The 25384-nt window shown below is 53.8% G+C and overlaps 8 protein-coding genes across 8 annotated transcripts; 4 read left to right on the top strand and 4 right to left on the bottom strand.

Annotated features, from left to right (window-relative positions):
- Positions 1-1019: 1019 nt before the first annotated feature.
- On the bottom strand, positions 1020-4008 carry J4E90_007986 (uncharacterized protein; the record flags this gene model as incomplete). The annotated part of the gene is made up of 3 exons (XM_051437516.1): positions 1020-3760; positions 3811-3947; positions 3995-4008. 3 exons carry the CDS (start codon positions 4006-4008, stop codon positions 1020-1022), a joined length of 2892 nt encoding a protein of 963 aa, XP_051288327.1.
- A 198-nt stretch (positions 4009-4206) lies between these two features.
- J4E90_007985 (uncharacterized protein) lies at positions 4207-7941 on the top strand (the record flags this gene model as incomplete). The annotated part of the gene is made up of 1 exon (XM_051437515.1): positions 4207-7941. The coding sequence occupies one exon, from the start codon at positions 4207-4209 to the stop codon at positions 7939-7941; it is 3735 nt and encodes a 1244-aa protein (XP_051288326.1).
- A 1352-nt stretch (positions 7942-9293) lies between these two features.
- Positions 9294-10649, bottom strand: J4E90_007984 (uncharacterized protein; the record flags this gene model as incomplete). The annotated part of the gene is made up of 1 exon (XM_051437514.1): positions 9294-10649. The coding sequence occupies one exon, from the start codon at positions 10647-10649 to the stop codon at positions 9294-9296; it is 1356 nt and encodes a 451-aa protein (XP_051288325.1).
- Positions 10650-10924: 275 nt separating this feature from the next.
- On the top strand, positions 10925-12430 carry J4E90_007983 (uncharacterized protein; the record flags this gene model as incomplete). Its single annotated transcript, XM_051437513.1, has 1 exon — positions 10925-12430. One exon carries the CDS (start codon positions 10925-10927, stop codon positions 12428-12430), a length of 1506 nt encoding a protein of 501 aa, XP_051288324.1.
- A 2528-nt stretch (positions 12431-14958) lies between these two features.
- On the bottom strand, positions 14959-15981 carry J4E90_007982 (uncharacterized protein; the record flags this gene model as incomplete). Its single annotated transcript, XM_051437512.1, has 1 exon — positions 14959-15981. One exon carries the CDS (start codon positions 15979-15981, stop codon positions 14959-14961), a length of 1023 nt encoding a protein of 340 aa, XP_051288323.1.
- Positions 15982-16771: 790 nt separating this feature from the next.
- Positions 16772-20680, top strand: J4E90_007981 (uncharacterized protein; the record flags this gene model as incomplete). The annotated part of the gene is made up of 3 exons (XM_051437511.1): positions 16772-16928; positions 17178-19726; positions 19775-20680. The coding sequence occupies 3 exons, from the start codon at positions 16772-16774 to the stop codon at positions 20678-20680; spliced, it is 3612 nt and encodes a 1203-aa protein (XP_051288322.1).
- A 637-nt stretch (positions 20681-21317) lies between these two features.
- GPI8 (glycosylphosphatidylinositol anchor biosynthesis) lies at positions 21318-22507 on the bottom strand (the record flags this gene model as incomplete). Its single annotated transcript, XM_051437510.1, has 2 exons — positions 21318-21921; positions 21990-22507. 2 exons carry the CDS (start codon positions 22505-22507, stop codon positions 21318-21320), a joined length of 1122 nt encoding a protein of 373 aa, XP_051288321.1.
- A 361-nt stretch (positions 22508-22868) lies between these two features.
- Positions 22869-25142, top strand: J4E90_007979 (uncharacterized protein; the record flags this gene model as incomplete). The annotated part of the gene is made up of 2 exons (XM_051437509.1): positions 22869-24900; positions 24955-25142. The coding sequence occupies 2 exons, from the start codon at positions 22869-22871 to the stop codon at positions 25140-25142; spliced, it is 2220 nt and encodes a 739-aa protein (XP_051288320.1).
- Between the last annotated feature and the right edge of the window lie 242 nt (positions 25143-25384).

The following is a 25384-nucleotide window of genomic DNA, read 5'->3' as shown; positions in this document are numbered from 1 at the left end:
TGGGATAAAGGGGTAATTGGTTACCTTTATCGTGCTTATCCTCCTCCGTAGTACTCGACCCATCAGCATTCTGATGCGTAGTTTTCTTTTGCTTAGAGGAGAAGGCGCCGGAAAGGGCGCCGAAGAGGTTGAGGTTTAGACCGGCCTTTTACGCTTTGTTAGTACAGGTTTATACACACGATCCATACTACATGTATATCCATCTACTCATCTACTAGTGGCAGTACATTTAACAGTACTGTAGGTGATGTCGTGTGATGGGGAATGGGGCAAAGGAAAGGGGAATGGGAATGGGAATGGGAATGGAAATGGGAGTGGATATGGAGGACATACAGAAGCATTCGCACTAGCATGATGTTCCTGCACTTCTCTACTTCCCGCGCCTTGACGCTGCTGTTGGACTTGTTGGGACGAGGTGTCTTGTTTGGATACCGCTTGTGTCATCTTGAAAACCCAAATTGATTCTTCTTCTTGGTGTATGTAGTGCCCAGGTGTGATGCGTGAAGGGTTATGGGCTCAACGGGTATCGCAATGCAGAATTCGAGATGTGTAGTCTTGTTTGGTATCTTGGAAAGAAAAAGAGAGGTTTTTAGCGGAGCAGACTCCGCGGATGAAAGTGGTACGCATGCTTTGTATGCATGGCCGCGTGCCTTGGTGGTGAAGGTTTGGGCGTATGACGTCATGGGCTGGTTTGGGAGTGAGGCTGGGGTGGGGAGCAGGTTTTAGGTGTGAACGCGCGCAGGGTCTGGGATTTGTTGCAGGGGTACAACGTCTCAAGATACGGAGGGTATGTGTATGACTTTCGTATCGCACTTGGTGTCGTCAATGTGGGTAGTTTGTGTGGTATGGTATGGATGATGTAGCAGCTGCACGATTATGAGAAAATGAGGTGGACAGGAATTCAACGTGGTACATTCAATAAACTCCGCGCTTCGTATCCATCATGTCCCGGATCATGGAACCTGCATCGAAAAGGACCGAAACATAGTCCCCTCTTCCTAAAACACAACCAGCCAGGTTTATGTCAGATCCAACATCTCAACAGCACTCTCGCGCCATTTCCGTCTCTCCTTGCCCTTGAGCACAAGTCCTGCTTTGCCATCTGCTGTCTTCTCCGGACTATCGACATCTACATAGGTCCATGCGCCGACTACACTCTTCCGCAAGACGATTGCGCGTTTCTTCTTCTCTCGCGCTTTCCATGCTGCTGGCGGGGAGGTACGAGGTGGGGGCTGTGGTGAGGTAGATTTGTGGTCGCGTGGTGATCTGCGGAGGGACGAAGGTGAGGTCGAGGTCGGTGGAGGGGATACTGGGGCAGGTGCTGTCGGGACCGGGGCGCGCTCGACTACGGGGGACGAGAGTTCAGTAAGATCGAGCGTCTCGACATTTGGGGATGCGGATCGTGCTCTCACTGCGATGGGTTCTGGCGATGTGAGGTCAAGGTTATCGGTCGTTGGTGATTCTGATCTTGGTTTTGCTGGAACAAGCTGTGGTGATGTGAGATCGAGGCAGTCGGCTTCAGGAGGCGCGGATATAGTTTTGCTGAGACGAAGTGAAGTGCGGCGAGGTCGAGATGGGCCAAATACGTCTCTTATACTCTTCTTCTTGTTGGATATGGAGGCTGTTGATAATACCGAGTTTGTGGATGCATTCGACGCATTCGACGATATCGATGTTAATGGCGGGCGTTTCGTACTCGTCTTCGAAGTGGGTAGTGTGCTAGTGCTGGCACTCTGTTGATGTCGCGTTTCTCGTACCGGCGACGAAGGCGTCAAGTCTAGGGAGTCGACTTCTTCTGACAGGGAGCGAAGTTGGGGTGGTGGCGCTGCATTGACTGCTGGTGTCACGCCCCGTCGCTTGGTCGGCGTCACTGATGCTCGCCATGCATCTAGCGTCGACTGCTTCGATTTGCTGGGGGACAAGGCTACAGAAGTATCTCGCGACGCTGTTGTAGCCGGTGCATCCTTAGTCCTTCGTGTCCTCGCCTTCTTCGCGGGTAATTGTGAGGGTGACGGATGGGCAGGCGAATCTACCAAGTCCAATGTTTCTATCGTGTTCAGAAGAGGAGGCGTCGATGGTCGATCAGGAACCGCATTAATATCAGCGGGAAGTGTTTTGGAGCGTTGAATCGGGGCTCGTCTTCTCCGCTTGCTCACACTTGGAGGCAGATCTGCAATTGGGGGAGACACCGACTTCTCGCGTTCAGGTGGTGGCGGCTGTGCAATATCCCGAATTCTCACTGGCGAAGAAGAGAGAAGGTCAATTACATCGTCTTGCTGTTGTGCAAACTGTGGGACAGGTACAGAGACCTCAGCAACCTTGTCCTGTGTCTTTGCGAGAGCTCGCGAGAGCTTTGAGCCCGGTTTCGTTACCTTGGCGAAGGTTTCGATGCGAGCCTGCGGTTGATCACTGGCTGTCTTCGTCCGCCTGGGAGCAGCCTTGGCCTTTGGTGCAGCTTTGCCAGGCTCTTGCACAGTTGCTGCTCGCTTAGGCTTCAGTTTCGTCTGTCGCCCAGCTTCCCAATCTTCAACTGTGAGCGGCACACCAACCTTGACGAAAGTCTCCATCACCCAGATTCTCGCAGCCTTCTCTGGGTCGAACTTGGTAGGTCCACGCTTCTTAGGGCCTTCATCTTCCAGATCTTCATCATCGAGTTCCGCATCACCTCCGGCTTGCTGAGAGCTAGGTGGTACTTCCACATCATCGTCCGGATCCTCCTTACTAAGGTCGATCTTGACAAGCTCAATGGGCGTGAAGCTTACTCGCAGTTCTGTGCAGTTGTCCGTGACCGAATGTTGTCGCTTGCCATGCAGGCCTTTGATGAGGAGAGCTTCGTCCTCTTGTACCGCCTGGATGTTGTTCGTAGGTAGTCGGTCGAGGTTTCCAGCGCGTATACGTAACTGGCGCACAACCATCGAAGGCGCCAAACTGCGGACGAAGTGCTTTGCACCTTCAAGCTTGACCCAGTCGAACGCATCGTGTGTAAACTCGCGCAAGCCCGAGAAATCCAGCTCTTGGTCCCATTTGATCGATCGGCGCAGCTTATCCAATCCCGCTTGATTCGAAATGGCTGGGTGTGTGTAGTATCCAAGGATGTCCAAACGCGGGAAGTCGTCTGGGATCTTCAGCGCACCGTGCTTCCGCTTGAAGTGCTTGCTCTCGTTCGTCTTCAGCTCATGCTGCAGTCGCTCTCGCCACTGGGAGATGGCTCTGGCGTCGTTCTTCGGAATCCTGCACAAATCGGCGCCGAAACCTGCCTTCGCAGCCTCACATGCTGTCTTTGGGCCACATCCAGGTATACCCTCAGGGACATAATCTCCTCCACTCATGAGCGCAACGAGTATCATGCCCTCGCGATCCAATCCTGACGGCCCGTTCTTTGTTTCGACCGCATCGTATACGTTGACGTGTGTTGGCGTCTTTCCCGTTTTCTCCGGTGACCAGTTGCGTATGGTTATACCACTTCCAAACATGAGTGTGTCGACATCTTCACTCAAAACCGCATCCACTATTCCCTCTTGCTGAAGTAGCGCGCATTCTGCCTCAGCTTCACCCGGCGCAAGATGTATAGGATATCCAAATTGCTTCAACAGTTGCTTCGCGAGAAATTCGGGGATGGATGCGACGTTCGGTCCGGTGCGTTTGTTGCGCTTGAAGGGCGGCTTGTTTGGTCCATCGAAGACGAAGACGGGATGGATCGCGAGCGAGATGAGGCGAAGGAGGCGGTAATAGAAGGTGCGCAACGCCGGGTTGGTGCCGCCTATTCATAGTCAGCATAGCGCGAGCATGTACGTGATGCCAGAGTTCTACCTTTGCTAGCTTGTATCTGGAAAAGCCATATTGATGTGTCGATAGCAATGCGCAGCGGGCGTCCGGTCTCTTCGAACTTTTCGACGGCGAGCTTTGACAGGGCTACGCGCTTTCCAGGGCCGATCTCCTTGTAGATACTGCGCGAATCAGTATAAAAAGCGTGCAAAAAGACTGCGCAACTCACCCATGAATACCCATCGCGCCTCCATAGTCTGCACTCGGTCGTCTCGGCTGCCTTGTTGGTGGTGTCGCGCGTAGCAGCGCGTGATAAGATAGTTGCTAGGGCGACAGCGCGTGGCCCGTCCCGCATTCTGACGGATGCCGTACGTTTGTTCCCCACCCACATGCATTCCTCTCGCACTAACAACCAAGACACCCCTCCGACCCTTCTAAGACATGGCGCCCCGCGGCCGAAGCGCAACGGCAGGCGACGATGCCCACAGCGATCGCAGCTACGACTCGAGCCCGGATCCGCTGGCTCTCTCCTTCGACAACACCATCACATCCGCCCGCAAGCCCAGGCCGCGTGACTCCATGGCGGGCGGCTCGCCGACCAAGCAGAACCGCAGACTCGAGGCCTCGGAGATGATGTTCTCGTCGCCCACCAAGTCCATGATCATGAGCACACCACGCGGCGGCGGTGCGAGCCCCTGGCGCATCAAGGTCACCGTCCAGGCTGAACCCGGAAGCGACGACGTCAACGCATCCCCATCCGTGAAGCGAGTGACCACGAGAACGAAGACCACGACGGTGCCATTGAAGGATCACGATACTTCCTCGCCTGTCAAACGCCCCCGCGGACGCCCCCGAAAGTCTGACGTGGGAGCCACTCCTAAACCAAAGCGGAAGGGAACACCAGTCAAGAGACGCGCACGATCCGGATCACGCGAGTTGAATATGAAGGGTGGAGAGTCAAGCGCAGCCGATGTCGACACCGATGTGCCACCAAAGAAGCGGAGAGGCCGGCCCAGGAAGGTCGTCGCTGTGGCCGAGGATTCAGGGACACGAGAAGGGTCGGTGCAAGATGCTACGCCTGTACTCCCTTCGAGTTCAAAGTCCGGAATCTCAAAAAAGAGCGCGCATTTCGCAGATCTCCCCGGCCCCACTACCGAGACCATGAGCGATGCGCTGATGGAGGCTGAGGAATTACCCAACTTGAGCTCGCCGATACAGAGGAGCATGAGGCAGGATTTGCGAACGCGCAAGGGCACCCCACACGCGAACAAAGTAGTGCTCATGGAGTCTGACGAGCACGAAGAGGAGGCAAGCGATGTTCTTACGCCGACCAGTGGAGACGACGCAGAGCCTATACAGCCCGAGGATCTCGATTTCTCAGAAGATGGCCATGCCAGCCTCCCCACACCCAGCGAAAGCTCCGCCCATGCGAGCGATGCCGAAGATGACCAAGCCCAAGCCTTCGAAGACGACGAACCCGCAGAAGCCGCTTTTGACGAGGGGACGATGAGGATGCGTGACGACACAGTTGGCAACGAGAGCTTCACTATGATTTCACTCGATACGTTGCTTAGTAACGGACCGCGGAGTACGCGCAAGCCTGCAGATACACAGAACACCACAGCGCCAGCCGTCGGATCATCACTGAGAAACGAGTATTCCGAGCCAAATACAGCTACAATGCATAATGCTGGACCATTGACTAGCGGAGACCCATCACCTCCATCCCAGATCTTCACAGCACTCTCGGGCACTACACGGCCAAAGCTGTCGCGCTTCGTGACACCGGTCATAGATGCCGACGTTCCATCAGCGCCGCCCGCTATAGAACCTAGTCCACCCAAAGCTCAAACACCGACGCTTGGCCGTGTAGTTACCGCTGGCGTAGCTTTACAAGGCTTGTTGGATCCTACTCGTCTTTCTTCTACGCCCGAACCTCCTCAACAGGCACTCGACAAGAAGCGCGACGAGCTTGATGATCTGTTCCGGGGATTCAGCGAGGGCACGCGGAAAGAGCTTCAAGCGGGTTTACGTCTTGGTGAGCAGCTTGCGGGCCAGCCATATGAAGAGAGTGCACCCGCTCCTTCAAGTCCCATCAAAAGCAATCCTACGATAGCTCCCAAACAAGGTGTGTTTCGAACGCATCGAAAACGTCAGTCACGCCTTCTTACCCCTGAAGACCAGGATAATGCCGTCTCACCAGTGGAGCCAACCGCCACAGCGGACGAGGTGCAATACCCGGTTCTTGATGTTGAAGAGGAGAGCGCACCGGTGAGCCCTGCAAGGAGCGAGGGTCAGATGAGTTGGCGGGCTGACACACCCCCTGCGAAACGAACTGGCTTGGCACAACGAGATTATGAGATGGAAGAGCCCCGACAGGATCATGCTGCAGAACAGGCAGACAAACCTGCCCAATGGGATGACTTCGCTGACATCTGGCAAGAAGAGGCCAGTCGTTCGGTGATCTCAGTTGAGGAAGAGAAAGCCCCTGTGGAGGAAGAGAAGTCGCTCCGCGATGTCTTCACAGAGGACATTCCCACCAAATCGGCTGCAAGGACCTGGCGTCGTAGAAAGGCGAATGAAGCTCTTTACAACAAGAAAGTTGAGTTACAGCGAGGGCCAAGCCCTGCCCAGGCGGAACCTGCAGTCACAGAACAACCCGAAGATGACGAAGACAAAGACGAAGAAGAACAGGATGAGCAGGATGAGGATGTCGTAACTCCACTGGAGGAAGACAAGCCGATCCAGATTGACGATGAGTTGAGTCCGGCAAGCGAGGCCAGTGATGACACCGGCATGTTCTTCCAGTCGAACATGCCCAACGTCTTCAATCAAAAGCGACCATCCCGTTTCGAACAACGGCGGCAACGAAGACAAGAGAAGGAGAAAGTCAGCCTTTCTGAACTTTTAGACCAAGGTGAAAGCTTCGTTCCCGAGTCTTCGCCGCCGCCCATGGCAACAAAGAAGCCATCCCCGACAACAAAGACGAATCCTTTCATTGACACACCACCTCGCTTCCCTGCACTCATGAGCTCCCCAAAGAAGAGCAGTCCTTTGAGGCGAGAACTTCAAAGCGCCGACATCTCAACAAGCTCGGTGCAGTTTGAAGAGTCTACACTACCACTTGCTCAAAGCTCACCATTCCATACTATTGTGGATGGCGATAGCAAAATCTCTGCAGCATCCGATCAACGACAGTTCCGAGTAGAGATGGAGGGTAATACAGCTTCTACGATAGTCCGCGTACGCGAGGAAGCGAATGAATATCTGGATGCCTACGAGCCGCAAGAGCGGACTTTGAACGACCTTACTGAGGTCACTGAGGAGCCCAGCAGAGTTCTGCATCAAGAGCGCAGTCGTCTTCCATCAAGTCCGCCAAAGATGCAGCAACGGTTCCAGCAGAACTTGTTATCTGCCCGCAAGCCTTCGCCGCTCTCGCAAGCCTCGCAGCAATCCGAAGAGGTCCCCGCATCATCACCGCAACAATCGCCCGCGCGTTACAAAGGTCCCCAGGTCGTCGACGAGTCAATCGAAAGTTCCATCAGCGAGGAGTCACAAGCCAGCCCAGAAGCAAGCAGCCAGCCCGCCACATCTCCACCCCAGCAACCGCATCTCTTAGACCGCCTAAAGTCGACCCTCACACGCCCCCCACCGCCATCCCCCCACCCAATCCTCTCCCACCTCCACCCCCTCCCCAAAATCGAACCCTGGACCCGCACCCACTACAAAGCCCTCGACAAACTCTACACAGTCCACCTCAAACACCCCGCCCTCTTCTGCCCCTCCACCATCCCCCCAACCCGCCTCTCAGCCACAAACCACACCCTCCTCCGTCAATTCCTCTCCCAAAACGGAAACCTACCTTACGTCGGCGCGATATTCCACGCTTGGGGCTACCAAATGGAGATGACGGAGGAGTTGGTTGTTATGTGCAGTGTGTTTATGCAGTTACTCACGCTGGAGAATGAGAAAGAGTATTTCGAGGTTACGCAAAGGAGGTTGCAGGTGGGGGATTGTGCGCCGGGAAGGATTGGCGAGAAGATTACGGGACAGGAGGTGCTTAGGCGGTGCGCGACTGTTGTTATGGGGGAGAGTGTTAGGAGGGATGAGAGGGAGGGGAGAGCTATTGATCGGAGTTTGGGGTTGGAGGTTGAGTGGCCGGTGGGGAGGCGGTGATGTTTGTTTTTTTGGTTGGTTGGTTGGGTTGGTGTTTTGGGTTGGACTGGACGCGCATATGAATGTTATGATACCTGTTTCTTACTCTTTGGGTAGGTGGGGTTGGAGTTTGGGGGATGTTGAGATACCTTTATTTGGTCTTTTTGAATGTGATTGAACTTTCTTCAAGATCGTGCTGCTGGAAGGTGGAAGAGTCAGTGATTTATGCTCTTGATTAGCAGTGTTCATGCGACACAGCATATGTATTACTTTGTGTTGAGATGCTTGTTATCAGGTAAGAGTCCTGAGCAAGGCAACAGAATGCGATTAGATAGACACTTTCTATCTGATTTACGTTCATGCGGATATATTTCTGCGATATCCTGTATCTGCTGCATCGAACTATACGAGTAGAACAAGATTCGTTACAAGAACGTCTTGCAAAACAAATTGTAGTTTACAGTTTCTCTCATCGAGACAAGAACTGTAAAAATCGAAAGTGTGAGGTTTACCTATGTAGCGTTTGACACAAAAAACGTTTCACAACTCACAACACGCAACCAGATAAACGTAAAGGCCAAAACAAGAAGCTCGCTAGCACTACCTGTATCTTCTCTTACCTATCCCCCATCTAATAAAGCCAAAAATCGGCAAAAAAGAAAGATCCATAAAGGGCTCAACCGGGATTTGACTAACACATGTTAGTGGTTGATACTTCCGTAATTCGAACACACTGGCAAACATACACCCGGGACCTCCTGCAGTTTGTGAAAGCTTTTCCCAAAGCAGGAATCATGCGACTAGCTAGTAGAGATATTAGTCGGGGTGTTTGACTTGAATGGGTGAAGTTGGGGACGTACACCATTGAGCCGTTGGATGGGTTTGATGACTAATCGGGGATTTGGAAATCTTATAATGTTGAAGTTAGTTCTGGAGTACCAGGAACTACATTAGACTGGACTTAGTATCTTGAATTATGGTGTGGGCGTTGGTTCAAATTTAGTTGTGGGTGGAGACGGTGGAGAGGGGCGGTCAGGACGAAACTCGTTTACATGCAGCAGTGGCTCAACAAAGCGGACAAATGTAGCCTAATAATTATCCTCCGGTCAATTACGTGTGATGAGCGTGTTTGAACAACATGATTAATTCATGAACATAGGGGGATCAAGTTGCGCTCATAGTTTGAACTTTATTGAAGGTCTATCTTCGCTTTTCCGCTTATACAGAGAGCCTGACCCGTGAGCCTTGACGGCGGCTATACGCGATCACGATACGAGATATTGAGAGCTCGCTCGTTTGCTTTTCGCTTTTGATGATGGTACAAAGGAAACAATGCTTGAGAAAGCGAGCATCAACATCTAATAACGTCCCGTTCACTTCATCTTCGCCTTCTGCCTCTTCTCCTGCAAATACCGCACTGTCTTGGAGAAGCCTGCAGTGAAAGGGCCCTTCAGAGTCTGCACAGTGGAAGGCCACTTGACTGTCTGATTGATTGCCTTGGTGACCATCTGCGGGACGTCCTTCTCACCCGCTATCCGCTTGTCAAAGTCGCCGGCAACCTGCTTTTTCAGGATACCACCGGAAGACTCGTCTTTGTTTGCATCCAGCATCTCCTGGTATTCGCGACCTGAAATGCCGAATTTGCCGCGGTATTGGAAGTAGACCTTCTCACGGAACTTCTTGGGCAACCGCCTGATCATGGTAGCGCGCCTTTCGGGATCCATATCTTGTGACATTTTCTGATCGAGCGTCTGGTCCTCGATCCAACCCCTTGTGCGCACCACGGAATCGTCGGCGTAGAGTATGTTCGGTAATGACAGTATGAGGTCGTGGTAGAGGTATCTGAAGTTCCGTATTTGGTGTGTAACGATGTTGTCGATCTTCTTGGGGTTCTCGCTGCCATATTGCATTCGCGGATCGCCCTGATAGCTCAGGCCAGTGATTGTAGAGTATAGCTCCTTCTCGGTAAACGTCTGGGGTAGTAGGAGAAGCGCGCATCGTACGGCTGAGAGGAGATTGCGTTGGTTCGCGACGCGGAGGTTGGGCTCTTCGTGGAGGATCTTGACGGGCTTGTGTAAGCGACCGGCGAAGTACAAGGTGTCCCAATCGGTGAGGTCGCGGAGGAGCGTTTCGTAGTTGACAACAGCGTACTTGATCATCGTTCCGTTCACTACAACATATGGATTAAAGTAGGCGCCTGCACCATACTTCTCCTGCACATGGCTGACGACGCCTGAGCCGAGCGAGCCCAGGAAAGAATAGTGGTCTCGGTGCTCGCGCAGATTGAGCGAGTGGAAGTGCTGCGAGAACCGCGGTGTCAGGATAAAGTCTATCATCTTTCCACCGCCCTTCTGCCATTTGAGAATTGCCTCGGGCGCGTTCGGATGCGGTGATTCCGACGGGCGTGAAGCTGTCGCAGCTGACTGAGGGAAGACGCCGGAGCCATAGGCAAACGCATAGGTAACCGGTGGAAATTGCCGGAGTATGCCCCTTAACGATCGCTTGAACTCCTCGTTCGTTTGTATCAGCTGGTTCTTCCCGAAGTCGCGTGGCAGCTGCGTGAAGTCGTCCAGCGAGGGAGGCTCATCTTCCCAGTCTGGGGGCAGCGATTGGAATGCATGTGGCTTGTCGGCGGGTACAGTCTTTTCGGATGAGATGAAGCGGCGATTGACATTAACCAGAGGCCTCCTGCACCACGCTATCCGGACTGCTGGTTGGCGTCGATACATCTTGTACAGAAGTCGATGCCTGAGGTTTCGCAAAGTGAGAGGGTGGATGACGTAAGCGGTTGCTTCCGTAACCAGCTTGGTGGATTTGATGTTTGGCTGGTCCCGCCTGCCGCGTCGTAGAGACGCGACTTCCTCTCATCCCACCCATCCCACCACACTCCACACCAGCAACTCTCAATACTGCGTGTAACTCAGGCGCTGCTCTTCTCAATTGAACAGAAACCACACAAGAACGCCCAAAAAGAGATTCGGCTACCCCCACAACAGCCAGCACTATGGACGCCGCGCTGGCTTCATTCCAGGCGCGTCTCGCGACCTTTGGCGGAGCAGCGACGACCACAAAGACGCGACGCACGAGCAGCAGATCGAAAAAGGCAGGCACAAAGTCCAAAGCCGGCTGGCCATTGGCTTCACCAGCGGCACAAGATCTCGCGTATGCGGGTTTCGTATGGAGGCCGACTACCGCCAGCCCTGACAACGTGCAATGCTTCTCCTGCGAGTGCCAGCTCGACGGCTGGGAAGAATCAGACGTCCCGGCATATGAACACGCGACACATTCGCCGAGCTGCGGCTTCGCAGTCATCGCGTGTATTCGCCTGCGTTCTGGCGACCCAGGCAGAACTGAAGAAGACCCGACCTCCGACGCGATGGTCGCGGCGCGTCGCGACACGTTCGGCGACATGTGGCCTCTCGACCCCAATGCTGGCTACCCCTCGGTCGAGCAGATGGTCGCCGCGGGATGGTTCTACGACCCCACAGACGAAACTCCCGATGGTGTCACCTGTGCATACTGTGCTCGCGCACTCGACGCCTGGGATATTGGCGATGATCCGATGCAAGAGCACCGTAAACGCTCTCCCGACTGTCTCTTCTTCACATTGTCCGACATCTACAACCCACCCATCCCTGCGCCAAAGAAGGGCAAGCGCGCTTCAAAAGCCAAGGGTCGTTCAGCACGCTCGTCTACCGCATCCACTGCGAGCAAGAAGGCTACGCGTGGCAAGAAACACATCGACGACACCACAATGGAGGACAGCGAACTATCCGAGGTGGCGCGCCCGGCACCCAAACGCGGCAAGAAGCAGATCGACGACACCATGGATACCATTGAAGTTTCAGAGGTCGTTCAGCCCGCACCCAAACGCAGCAAGAAACGTACAAGCGATGCGATGGACATTACCGAAGTCTCAGAGGCTGTACCCGCACCCAAGCGCGGCAAGAAGCGCATGAGCGATGCGATGGAAATGACTGAGATGTCAGAAGTCACACAACCAGCACCGAAGCGCGTTCGATCATCAAGCATTGAAAGTTTCCCCAGCGACTTGCCGGGCGGAACACCTAAGAAGACTCCGACTCATACCCAAGACCACGTCGCATCAGACTTCGACATGTCCAGCCTGCCAGGCGACCTGATGGTGGGAACACCTAAGAGGACCCCACCTCCTATGAGCGAGGCAGATGACAACAACGGCTGGGAGCCCGCCAATGTGGACATGCTCTTCGCGTCCCAGGGAGAGGCCCAGGGCCTGATGCAAGACATTCTCATCGACGCCGGGCTTGACAACATCGAGGCTGCTGGCTCGACACCCGAGCAAATCTTCGACGCTGTCATGGCAAACCTCACAGACCACGAAAAGTCCATGACCATCGAGCAATGGGTCCTTTACAACGCCAAGCGGGGCGAGGAGAAGTTGCGCATGGCCTGCGAAAGGCAAATCATGGCATTCGAGGCTGAGGGCCAACGCGCCATGACAGTCTTGGAGGCCATTCCCACTATTTGATTTCCCCACGCGTTCGGTGAGGATTGGAGTACTTCGGAGTTCGGTCGCTTATGATACCCCGGCATATGGACAGGCGTTTGGTTTTGTTGGTTTTCGAGGTTGTTTCTGTTGTTGTGTTTTGGTTTTGTGGTTTTGTTGTGGCCGCATCCGCCCTCTTCCCTTTCCCTTAGGCATAAGGTGAACCTCACAGTTGTAGCCGCCCGCAAGGGCTGGCTCCTGTGGGGGGATCTGGTTAGCCTAGGGATGGGGCTGGGATAGGCGAGGCATTCTTGTTGTGGAGGACGTTTCTATGAGGGATTGGATTGTTTAGTATTGTGTTTCCTTGTTTTGTACTGTATGAGTTGATGAAGAAATGGACCTTTACATGATTGATTGGTACTTCGTGGACATTCGAGTGGTATTACATGCTAATGGAAACGTGTTGTCGCTGGTTTTCATTGCAAAGCGGCAAACCGTTCGCGGGTTGTGTCACATGCGAAGAGCCGGTACCCATGGATGTCCTCTTTCGCCAACGTTCCCTCACAACACAGCCATGGATTGCAACAAGAACAATGTATGTAGTACCTCCTGTGATTACAAAAGCGAAAAACTATCATAATGACTTAAAGGGAGTACGCATATTTGGCGGTTGAGATCCATGACTTCGTTGAAACAACCAGTGGTATCCGAAATGAGAAGATTGTCGCAAGCAATACGAGTGCCCAAAAAATACAGTGGAAGGATGTCGGAAGAATGATAGAAGAATGGTAAGAGAATGCTGGAAGAATGTTGGAAGAATGTTGGAGAAATATTAGGAAAAAACACCAGAATTTTCGTACCTTTCCACATCGCTCGCACATGTGAGGCTTCTCGCCAGTGTGGATACGTTGGTGAGCCGTGAAGGCGGAGCTGCTGAATGAACTGCTTGCCGCAGTTGGGGTAGTCGCACACGTGCGGGATTCGCAATCTTGTATAAGTTCCACTCTGCATGACATGCCAGTCGGATCGTCGCTGCGAAAATTTGAGCTGGCTCCCTTGTTGCCGCTGCTGCGACGACGGATGGGGAAGGAGTGCTCGGGGTGGTGGCGATTGCGCAAGAGGAGGTAGTAGTCAAGCTGGGAGTCGCGCGGTCGGGGGACATAGGCTTGTGTTCCCGCTTGACCAACACACCAAATCCTATCTTGGGTATCCTCGGCCTCGTCAGGTGCAGGTGTGGAAGTAGATGACGGCGGTGTCGGCGGTGGTGGCGGTAGCGGACAAAGATGGGGCATGGCGCTGTTCAAGGATAGTGAAGAGGAGGACCGGAAGGATAAGTCAGAGTTGGCTGGAAGGATAGGCCAAAATATAGTCGAAATAATGCGGAAAGATGCTAGGAACCTTGTTCGTCGTACATTAGCCAGCTGCATACAGGGATCTGATGGTACCAACTTACAGGAGTATGATGTCGATGATCGTGGGGTGGACGAGGCGGATGGTATCAAAGTCATACTTGAGGGCATGGCCGAGGACTGGGGTGGTAAGACAAGTGTATGAGAGAAAGAGGTCTCTTGCTGCATGGGGCTGGCAACTCACTGTGTAGCGAAGGTCCGCCTGCGAAGAATATCTGCGTATGAATAAGGTAAGACACTGAAGCCATGCAGGAGTGCGTCGACGACGAAGATGACAGCAATGTGATGAGAGAAGTAAAATAAAGATGCGCGAAGGCGCGTGACCATTGAGTGGCGACTGGGTATCTGAACGTCGTCCGGGAAGGCTTGAAGGGGTTGGGTCGCGTGTTGATGTGAACGAATGGAAGGCTGCGGCTGAAGTATGTGAACAAACTTTCCTCTAGCAAGACGTTCTTGCTAATGTAGTAGGGGTGTTCATGGGGGGTGAGGAGGAGGCATGCAGAAGCTAGTAGGCGCGATGGGAAGGCTCGAGCCGAGAGAAAAACGATCGGCCGCCGTACCTAGGTAGATGAGAGATACAAGCGTAGTGCGCAGTCGAATCGAGGGAAGATGCCTAAACCTAATGAGAGAGCGCATGTCTATCTTGCGAGCTAGAAAGGCGCGGTGCAGGCACAACGCTATGTCACAACAATGTAACATTTAGCGACCGCATATATACATGTCCTTCCCCCTCAGTGAAATCGACCAGAGCCATGGGTCTCATACGTCCCGGTGGGTCGGATAGCCCAGACATTGTCGACCGGATAATCGAAAGGTTGATAGAGAGGCTATTCGAGAAAGTGATTGAAAAGACAGTTGAGTGGGTAGTCAAACGTGTCATTGAAAGAATGGTCGAGAGGATCGCCGAAACGGTGACTGACAAGATTGCTGAAAGGGTGATTCAAAGAACGGAGGAGAGGATGCAGCAGGAGTGCTGAGTAGAGATGTTGGCGGTGCTTTGGGGATGGTACTGCGGATATGTCTTTGCAGGATGAACACGCACGCGCAGCCAATGGCAGGTTACACTTAATCTGAGAGAAAATGCTTTCCATCGCGACTTGACGCGCTTTCACGTGACGATGAGATTCAGGAAATGATATGCAGTGGACGGGTGCATGTTTTTCATTCCACAAATCTCCTCTGTAGGTTCTCCAAAAACCCGCCTCTTTGCTGTTGTGGCTGCTGCTGCGGCTTCGGCACGCTACCACTACGAGCGTGCTTCTGCTGACCACGCTCTTTGTTCCTCTCCTTCTCCCTATCGAGCTCTCTCTGCTTATCTTCTGCTAACTTGACCAGACCTTCAACGAACTTGGTCCTTGCCTTCTCCTCTGCTGTGCCCTTCCAGACCTGCGCTAGGTCTCTCAAAGCTTGTATGCGCACCTCTGCCTTTTCCATGCCACCTTCTGGGTCGCCGGTGATGAGGTCGGCGATCTCGGTGCGCAGGGAGGCAGCGAATTCTTTGCCCTTCTGTTCGCGCGAGGCGCTGTCTGTGCCGGGTTCGGGGGCGGAGACGCTGATAAGGGAGGCTCCTAGAGATACCTCAGATGGCGGTATCGACCAGTGCATGGCCTCACCGAAGACTTTGATGACGGTCTCGAGGCGCGAGCGGACTGTGGTGAGGGTGCGGAGGTCGGAGATGTACTCTGGGGTGGTTTCATCGGGCACCTCCAGTGCTGGCTGTGATGGTTGCTCATGTGGCGCATCTGCCTGTGTCGCAGCAGCGCTCTTAGCATCGTCATCAGATGACTCCGTCTTTATCGCTATGCCGTCCGGTAGGAACTTCTGAACATCGCCCTTCAACCCATCTGTCAAGGTTTCCGAGAGCCCAATGGCCTCTCCCCGCAGCACCTCGACCTCGTACGCCAAGCGCCCGCCGCTTCGTAGTATGTCATCAGTCAGCTGTGTCAATATCGCCGATAATCGCGTCGTATGCGCATTGAGCTGTGAGAGGAGGTCTTGGGTCTGGGAGGAGAGGTCGGCTAACGAGGCGGCATTGCTCGATTTCTGCCTGGCAGCTAGCGAGAGCGAGGGGAGCGTGGCGTTGAGGTATTCGGCGGCATCGAAGCGCGAGCCCAGAAACGGGGCAAGCGCAGGGTCGGAGACGTGGGCAGACTTTGGCGTCGTCTTTTGCTCCGACACAGCCATGGCGAGGGCGAGAGCAGGGCTGAGGAAGACTGGAGCGGCGGCGGCCGTTCCTGAATCAGTTAAGCCGAACGCTCGGGACCTTTAGATGCGGGAGAGGGAAACTAGGTAATTGTGGGGGAGGGGCCGGCATCTTCCACGTCCTGGGTGCGCCGCGTACGTCTTTGTGTTTGCTATTCACTTTCTCTTTGTTCGATATGGGATCTATGATATCAGTAGTAATTGCTGAAATGGATTGCATAGCTATCATCCCTGCGGTTGCCCGCCTGCAAGATGCGGGCTGGAGCTTGGACTGAGCCACACTACTCCGTCCCTACCCACTCTTCCCAGGCAACAGGGCCCGTCCTCCACCACCACCATGGACTGACTGCGTTTCACGGATTCTAGTCTGCCAAGAGCCTGTAAGGTAGGGTCGCCAGTCGCTGTTCTTCCTCTCGCTCTTCTGTTTCGTCTCTTTCTCCTCCTCGTCCGTCGTTAGCTGTTCGTGGGCGCGATTACCTAGTTTCTAAGGTTAAGCCGTCCAGCGTTTGCTACCTCACGCCGAATACGGCAGTTCGACGTCACCCGTGGGCCCTTACCAAGGAAGTTTCCGCCTAATTCACGATCTCCAGCCCTGGAGTGTTCAAAAGATTAAAGTCGGCGGCCTCTCCACCGGATTCGCACTACGCCGCAGCCCACTCGCTCAACCACCGATCGCAATCTGCGCCAGCTTTACACGTGCAAACAGCAACCTCCACTACAGTACGCAAACACTTCGCGACACTAGCAACACTTGTCAAACACGCGCGCCAAAATGCCGCGGCGGCAATTCCAAGCCGATCTGCAAAAGGCAGCAGAAGGACTGTCGATTGCGGGCATCTCAAATGTGCGCCCTGGTGGTGACGATGGCGAGTTCACCTTCATGTGCCTCGCAGACGGCCAGCAGCTAGAGATCTCAGCGCTTGTTCCAGGTAAGCTACTTCCGGTATATGCACAGCTCGCGACACTAGGGATGGCTACAGTTCGTGTCGCATTTTACAAGATTATGTTGAGTTTCAACACGCGTTGGCTTAGGACGTGTCTGATTAACGAGGTTTACTATTGTGTATGCAGACACAGGCGCCACGAATGCTAGTCGCCCTGCTGACGAGGCCCGTACCGCTTGGAACTCCCAGAATGTCTACATTACCTTGACGGAACCTAGCTAACAGAATGTACAGAAGTATCCGACTACCCTACCGGCCATACCTGCATGATCTTCGGCGCCGATAATCTTTCTGCTGGCGTCGCTACTGCCCTTGACAGCATCGCTGACGCTACCTACGCAAAGACCGTTTCCCAGATTTTAGAGCTCGTCTCCACCCGGCTGGAGTCCACCGACCGGGATGGAGACCAGCAGATGCTCGACTCTCAGGAGTTTGAAGACTTCGACGATGAAGAGGACGAAGAAGACGAGTACTTCCCCGGTGACGACGATATGATGCCGAAGCCGCGACTTGCCACCGACGGTGGTGCTATGTCGGGTGGAGGTCACACAGAAGCTACATCTGCTTTCCGACAGCGTGTCCGAAATGACCTCTTGATTGCCAAGAGCGAAGGGTTCAAGGTTGGACATCTCGGAGGTTTGATGGATGGTCTAGGATGCTATGTTTCCTTGTCCATTCGCATTTCGAAACTCGGTATCTCAGAAGAGGCTATGCAAGCCTGGCAGGTCGAGCCATCGGAATACCTTGTCGCGGTCTTTCATTACCCGTCAGGCTACAAGAGCATGGACGACCTGAGGTCCTACGACGCCCACCAAGCTCGACGGAACTTTGGGATCCGCATCGGTGTCTGTACGACGTACAAGCCAACCATGCAAGAGGCTATATCTGCCTTCACAGTCTTGAGCAAAGAGGAGGAGAAGCGACGGGAAGCATCACAACAAGGCGATTCTCAAAACGTCTCTTCAGAGTTACCCAAGGGATTCCGAAATACGTTCATCTCAAGGCCTTTGAACGAGCTATTGGAACAGCGCTTTCACATGCTCCTAAAGTACCGCTACGGGGGTATGCCATGGCATGGTGCTGAATCATTCTACAACGATCAAGTGCTTCATGCATCGCACTCGGATCACGATGCCTCGCACGACAGGTACTACGACGACGAGCGTGCCGGCAATACATGGCCGAAGATTGTAACCGATGATCACATCACATCTTCACATGGTCCAGAGCACTCTCTACCTCTTGTGGGGATGCAATTCGTGCTGCGGCATTTCGTCCGTTGTACCGAGTTCTGCCTGATCTGTTTCAGTAGAATGCCTGATGACCTACAAGCTATCAAGCCCTATGTCTGTGACAACCCGCTGTGTTTGTACCAGTACATGTCGCTAGGCTTCGGTCCGAGTATCGAGCATGAGATCGTTTCACAACCCAAAGTCGTCGACCTCCTAATCAGCTTCTGCTACGCGAGTGCGCGCGCCAGTAGACTGAGGGACTTTCCAACCGGTCTCAGTTTGGCAGTTCCACCTCCGATAACGAATGAGAAGGATTACATACCTATCAGTACCCACTATCGTTATGTCACCCAAGACCCCGCACAACAGCCTCCGCAAGCCGACAGTACACCTCCAGTAGCTGCGTTGAGTGTGCGATACAACGCGGCCAATCTTGAGATGCTGTTTGAGAACGCGAGGGAAGCTTGTCCTGTATCAAAGGGCCAATGGATCGTTATGCGGACAGATGATGAGCCGACCAAAGCTCTTCATTGCCGCGTGGTCGATGCATCTCTGTATCCATCAGTCAAGGTTTCAAATCCTGTCATCCCTTCCATCGAGGGACCGACAGATGCATACGGCATGGCACAGCCAGCTCCATCAAAGCCGAAGGTGTCAGCCCCGCGGCCAGTCCCAGAGAACGAGTTCAAGTCCGCAAGCTTCTACATCTACAACACCAACTTCGACGATTTGGCCGACGTCGAGAAGCCGCGAGTCATTGCATCACTTCTCGATCTCCTACCGCCTGTGCAAGAAATGAGGAAGTACCTTTTGCGGAAATCGCAATCTTCTTTGAGCGCTTGGGTTGACCGTCTATCCCCTGCCGTCCTTGGAATACTGCGCTGGGTCATCGCTTCGAATCGAGCTTGCATCCTGCAGGTTGACAACGAAGAGGATGCTTCGAACGGTCGCAAATCGGAGGAGCGCCTGTATGGCATGGCGGGCTGGGCGCAGTTTCGGTTCGCAATGGGTGCTCCTGATAAAGAGCGAATGTTCATCCAGGCAGTACGAGACACTACTAACCGCCTCAGCCTCAAATTCCCAACTTTGTTCGCGTGGCATGGCAGCCCTATCCACAACTGGCACACCATCATCCGAGAGGGTCTTCACTTCAAGGAGACCGCTCACGGACGCGCTTTCGGAAATGGCGTTTACCACGCTCCTGATGTCAATACTAGCTTGGGCTATTCTTCGATGTCCTACGGCGCGGCTTGGTCAATGAGCGAGCTGAAGGTTCAACAGACCCTGGCTCTAAACGAGATTGTCAACGCTCCGCAGGAATTTGTGAGCCAGACTCCGCATCTGGTCGTCGCTCAGCTTGATTGGATCCAGACCCGCTACCTCTTTATAAAGACACGCGCGGATAACGTAACAGCCATAGATCCGGGTAGCAAGCCACTTCTTTGCGTTGATCAGGATCCGATCCGCACGCCTCGTGGTGTGACAGGCGACCTCGTTATCCCGATCCACGCTATTGCTGCTTCTCGGCGTCCCAAGGCGAAGTCTACTGGAGTGAGTTGTACCCCACATGCTACTGCGCACTTGCTGACAGACGCACAGGGTCACAAGCGGCAGAAGGCTTCTGGGAAGACACAGTACGATCCCATCGAGATTGACGATGATGACGACGCCGCCAGTGTCGCAACCCTTGAAGAAGATCGCATCATCTTTGACGGTGACGATGAGCACAAGTGTTTCCAAGAGACGGACCCTCTTCCCACGCCAAACTCAATCAGCGACAAGGGCAAGTCGAAGGTCGCGGCCTCGATCGCGTCGTTTTCGTCCAAGATCTTTGGCAAGTCATCATCCAGTGAACCTCTGACCGACTACGAGCCTGGAAAGCTTGACTACGATAAGCTTCCTAAACTCCAGGAGCCTGCATGGGCGACAACCGCGGCTACCAGGCGTCTGATGAGGGATTTCAACGACCTCGTCAAGATCCAGAACAAGGAACCGATGCATGAGCTAGGTTGGCACATTGACGAAGAGAAGACTGAGAACATCTACCAGTGGATCGTAGAATTGCACTCATTCGACCCCACTCTGCCACTTGCAAAAGACATGAAGTCAAAGAAAGTCAAGAGCGTCGTACTGGAGCTACGATTCGGCAGGGACTATCCCATGAGTCCACCATTCGTCCGTGTCATCCGACCTCGCTTCCTACCCTTCACCATGGGTGGAGGAGGTCACGTCACTGGTGGTGGTGCCATGTGCATGGAGCTTCTCACCAACGATGGCTGGAGCGCTGTTTCTTCCATCGAATCCATTCTTCTCCAAGTACGCATGGCCATCTCCAGTCTGGATCCCAAGCCTGCTCGTCTACAACAAGGCCCACCTGGAGACTACGGTGTCATGGAGGCGGTCGACGCGTATATACGTGCGTGCCAGGTACATGGATGGACTGTTCCCGCTGGCTTCAAGGAGACGGCTTATGGTGGTGCGGAGAACGCGTCTGCCATGTACTAGGAGATGGGGCTGAGCGCATCTCTCCGTTGACCACCCCATACTGGGCAAAATTGAACACCGACTTACAACGGATAACGGATGAGAATAACCCAGAAGTGTGCATTGCGTCAAGGACCCGCCAACGTTCGTTTATGTTGCCAATGCAGACTGCAGGGGTTTGGGCTTATTTCTTTCAGCGGGGTTCGATCGTCGGGCAATACATGTGGAGTTCACGCGACACGGCGCGATACACGATGCTATGTGATCGCAATGAATTGAGATTGGTTTCATGTTCTTTAGAGGAGTTTCGGTGCATAGCATGGATCACGGAGAACGGCATACGATACCTTATGGAGTTTCCTTTTCGCGGGTTCTACGCATAGTGGAAAAGTAGCAATGGAGCGCTTCATCACGGTTTCTTACAGGATGTAATGTGATGTCGTGAAATGATCTTGAGGACGCATCTTCCAGGCTTATCCTTGCCACGCAATTTGGAATTATCCACTCAAGTTCATGCCAACATAAACATCAGCTCAAACCTAACAATCCCATCCAGAACAAACCCTGGCGTCCAGTAGCATAGTTCAGATCATGAAGATTTGTGATGCTGGGTATCATTAACGTCAAAAAATATGGAAGACCACAAGTCTCTGCGACACTACATAGACTCAATCCAACTCCCCACAAGCCAAACACTCGCACAACCCACCAAAGCCGCAGCTCCGTACGCCTGCTTCGTCCACCCTTGCTCTTCATCCACCTTCCAAGCCCCCTCCGTACGCGCTTTGTGCGATACCTCTTCCGCGCTCGCGTTCCCCACACTCTGATCATGACTCTTCGCCAGCTTAACCGCGCTCCCCGCTTCACGTACCCACCCCGTCTCATTCCGCCCCTCAACCTCCACATTCTGCACATTCCCAAAAAAGTCCATAACCCTCCTCTCCCTCGCCGCCCTCTCCCCTCCCTCAAAAAGATCATACCGTATACCCGGATGACTGTGTATCTTCTCCTCGTCATAGCTATCAAAAAGGTCACCCATGGTAAGTTTGGACGTCGGGTCTTTGACCTGGTTTTCCAAAAACTCGAGATTGTAGTATGTGTAGCGGTCGATGACGGCGACGCCGACGTCGTTGTCGGCGTGGTGGGAGTAGGAGGATTGGTCGATTTCAGAGGAGCCGGTGGCGAGGATGTTGGGCGTGTAGAATTTGGAGTACATGGTGTTGGCTTGGCAGGTGTCTATCATGAAGAGGATTTCGTGGTAGCTGGGTGGGGTGGTGTTAGTGGATGGGTCTTGGGTGGAAGGGGTGGAGGGATGGAGGGGTGGACGTACCGTTTCTTCTCCCACATCTGGCCAAACGCATCTGCGAGGTCGAAAGCGCTAATCTCCTCCGCGTCTTGGAACTTGAGGAATTCGTTCCCGCCATGCCCGGTCATGTACACGAGGATGTTACTCCGCTCGTCCGTCATCAACCTCTTGCTTCGCGGCATGTCCTCGCCCACTCTGTCCGTCATCAACCTAATGAAGTTCTCGACCGTGACTTCGTAGCCCCGGTAGTCCACCTCGATGTTGTCGCCGTATAGATCTAGCGCTCGGTCGGCGTTGTTGTAGACGGTTCCGGGGAAGGCGTTGCGCGGGTTGCATGCCATGTCGTCGGGCAGCATGAGGATGATTTGCGAATCGGGGATCCCGAGACGCTTGACGGTGCGGTAGAGCGAGAGAACATTGGCGAGGTGGCGGTAGTTGAACCAGAAGCGTGATGTTGAGACGAGGACCGCCCAGTTGGATGTGTGTTCGCTGGCGACGAAGGGGACCGCCAGCAAAGGCAGGAGAGCGGCAGAGAACTTCATCGCGAAGATTGTATGGATTGTAGATCTGCGGGCTGGCTCAAATGGCTCTTGACGTCGTATTGCGGACCCGCGACGCGCCCCTGTCTAGCAGTTCGCGATGCCCGTTGTCGATGTTGGCGCAATCTGACAAATCGGAGATAAGCGTTCACTCCGCCAATAACAGCCGGCTGTCACGTGTGGATCCGCGCACGCTAGCAGATCGCCTTGCATCATCGCGTGCACATGCCCAAGCACGCCATACCATGTCAAGACTCCGTTATCTTCCCATCAGCGTCCTTCTGACCTCTTTCTTTTCTTTCCCGCATGCGCCTTCCTCGTTCTCACGCTGGCTGAGTCAATTCAGCTCCAGGATATCTCGAGGATGGCTCCAGACCGGGGATCGTCCGCATCGCTGGAAAACGAAAGAGCAGGGCATGGTGAAGAGGTGGATGGTCATGCGCTCGGCCGCAGTACCACGGGTGCGCGCAGGTACCTGGCTGAGCAGGCAGATCAGCCGCAAAACTTCACGCTGAGGGGTGTTTTGGTGGGCTTGGCGATTGGCGTTGTGATATGCTTTTCCAACATGTACTTTGGGCTGCAGACGGGTTGGGTTTCCGGCATGGCGATGCCTTCTGCTCTGATCGGATTCGCGTACTTCAAGGTCGTTGCCAGGACGCTCAAGTTGCCGTTCACGCCCGTGGAGAACGTTTTGGTTCAATCAGTCGCTGGATCGGTAGGCACCATGCCTCTCGGATGCGGATTTGTTGGCGTAATTCCTGCGCTGAACTATCTGTTGACGCCTGAAGAGAATGGGCCGCTGGAAATTAGTCTGTGGAAACTGATCGTGTGGTCTGTTGGTATCTGCTTCTTTGGAGTAGTGTTTGCAGTGCCCTTGCGGAAAAAGATGATCATCAGAGAGAAGCTGAAGTTCCCTAGTGGTACTGCGACTGCTCTTTTGATCAGAGTGCTACATGGAGACGAGAAATCAAAGACGATGATGGCCCGTGAAGGAGTCCAGGACGGGGACGATCAGTCCAACGACGGAGAGACACAGGGCCTGTTGCAAGGTTCAAGCGCGCAGCGAGAAGAGCATGACCTCAGGCCATCCATGGACGACAGCATGAAGGACCCAGATCAGGAGCTCGGAGAAGACGGAGACTGGAGATCGAAAATCAGATTACTGCTCATCTCTTTTGGCGGATCTGCGCTATATACTGTCGTATCGTACTTCCTCCCGCAGCTTCACGACATACCCGTATTCGGTCTTTCTTTAGCGCAGAACTGGCTCTGGACCTTAAACCCCTCACCTGCGTACGTTGGCCAAGGTATTATCATGGGCCCTGCTACGACACTACACATGCTTCTCGGTGCGATCATAGGCTGGGGTATCCTTTCGCCTCTCGCAAAGCACAAAGAGTGGGCACCAGGGCCAGTGTCAGACTGGACTAACGGCTCAAAAGGCTGGATCGTCTGGATTTCTCTCGCCATCATGTTAGCAGACTCCCTCGTCAGCTTAGGATGGCTCCTTCTGCGCCCAGTCGTCACGATTGCCAGAGCTTACTACCCAACCGCGAAAGAGGACTTCCAGTCGCATACCTGGAAGGAGATCTTCACGCTCAACATCACGTCCAAGCCACAGTATACCCAGCTCAGCGACGGCACATCCGTCAATCCCTTGGAAGCAATCAAACAGCACCTAGCTGAAGGCAACGAGCCCGACGCGCCGCCCGAGCACCTCGTCTCGAACCGCACCACCATCATCGGCCTCATCACATCCCTAGTCCTTTGCGTCATCGCAGTCCACGTGTCCTTCCCCAACCTCATTCCCCTCCGCCTTACCCTACTCTCCCTCGTCCTCGCGCTCGTCCTATCCATCATGGGCGTCCGCGCCCTCGGCGAAACCGATCTCAACCCCGTCTCCGGCATCTCAAAGCTCACCCAACTCGTTTTCGCGCTCGTCACCCCAACCACCGGCCCCGGCGCCAAAAACGCAGTCATCATCAACCTTGTCGCAGGCGCCATCTCTGAGTCCGCGGCACTACAAGCAGGCGATCTGCTGCAGGACCTCAAATGCGGACATCTCCTTGGCGCGGCGCCGAATGCGCAGTTCTGGGGTCAGATGATTGGGTCTGCGGTTGGTGCTGTGTTATCTGCTGTTGTGTATAAGCTCTATACTAATGTTTACACGATTCCTGGTGGCCTGTTCGAGGTGCCGACGGGATACGTATGGGTCTTTACCGCGCGATTGGTGACTGGAAAGGGTCTACCGCCTATGGTCAAGGAATGGGCTAGTGGGGCAGCTATCATCTTTGCCATGGGCACGATGGTCAGAGTGTGGGGTAACAGCAGAAAGCAGAGGGGTCTAAGTGGGTGGTGGATCGACTTTGTGCCCGGTGGCATTGCTGTTGCTGTTGGTATGTCCCTCGCTCTTTTACTGGTCACGATGTGTCCACTAACTCTTCGCGTAGGCATGTATAACACGCCTTCTTTCACGTTGGCGCGTACAATTGGCGGTTTGCTCAGTCTGTGGTGGCGCCGCTGGAAGGGTCGGAGTGAGACGCCGATTATTGTGCTTGCGAGTGGTTTGATCCTCGGGGAGGGATTGTTCAGCATCGTGAACTTGTTACTGGCGAGTCTCAAGGTACCTCATTTGTAAGGCGTGTCTCGATCAAATCGAATCACCTGGCATGATGTAGCCTAATGTTCCTCACTGTAATCTGAATGGCGAAGTGAGTGTTTTGCATAATTTTGACCTCTTCAGCTTTCCATGTCCATGGTTTCAGTTGCTGAATTGCGCATGATAAAGCCTGATATACTTCACCGCGTTCTGCACGGCGAAGTAAGTATGTTTTATTGCCATGTCATCCTTGATGTTCTCTATGTCCTCTCTCTCTATTG

This window comes from Alternaria incomplexa, assembly GCF_024043165.1.
Source record: "Alternaria incomplexa strain BMP 0042 chromosome Unknown scaffold_12, whole genome shotgun sequence".
Lineage (NCBI taxonomy): Eukaryota > Fungi > Ascomycota > Dothideomycetes > Pleosporales > Pleosporaceae > Alternaria > Alternaria incomplexa.
The sequence above is the reverse complement of the archived record's forward strand: the minus strand, read 5'-3'. Positions and strand labels throughout refer to the sequence as shown.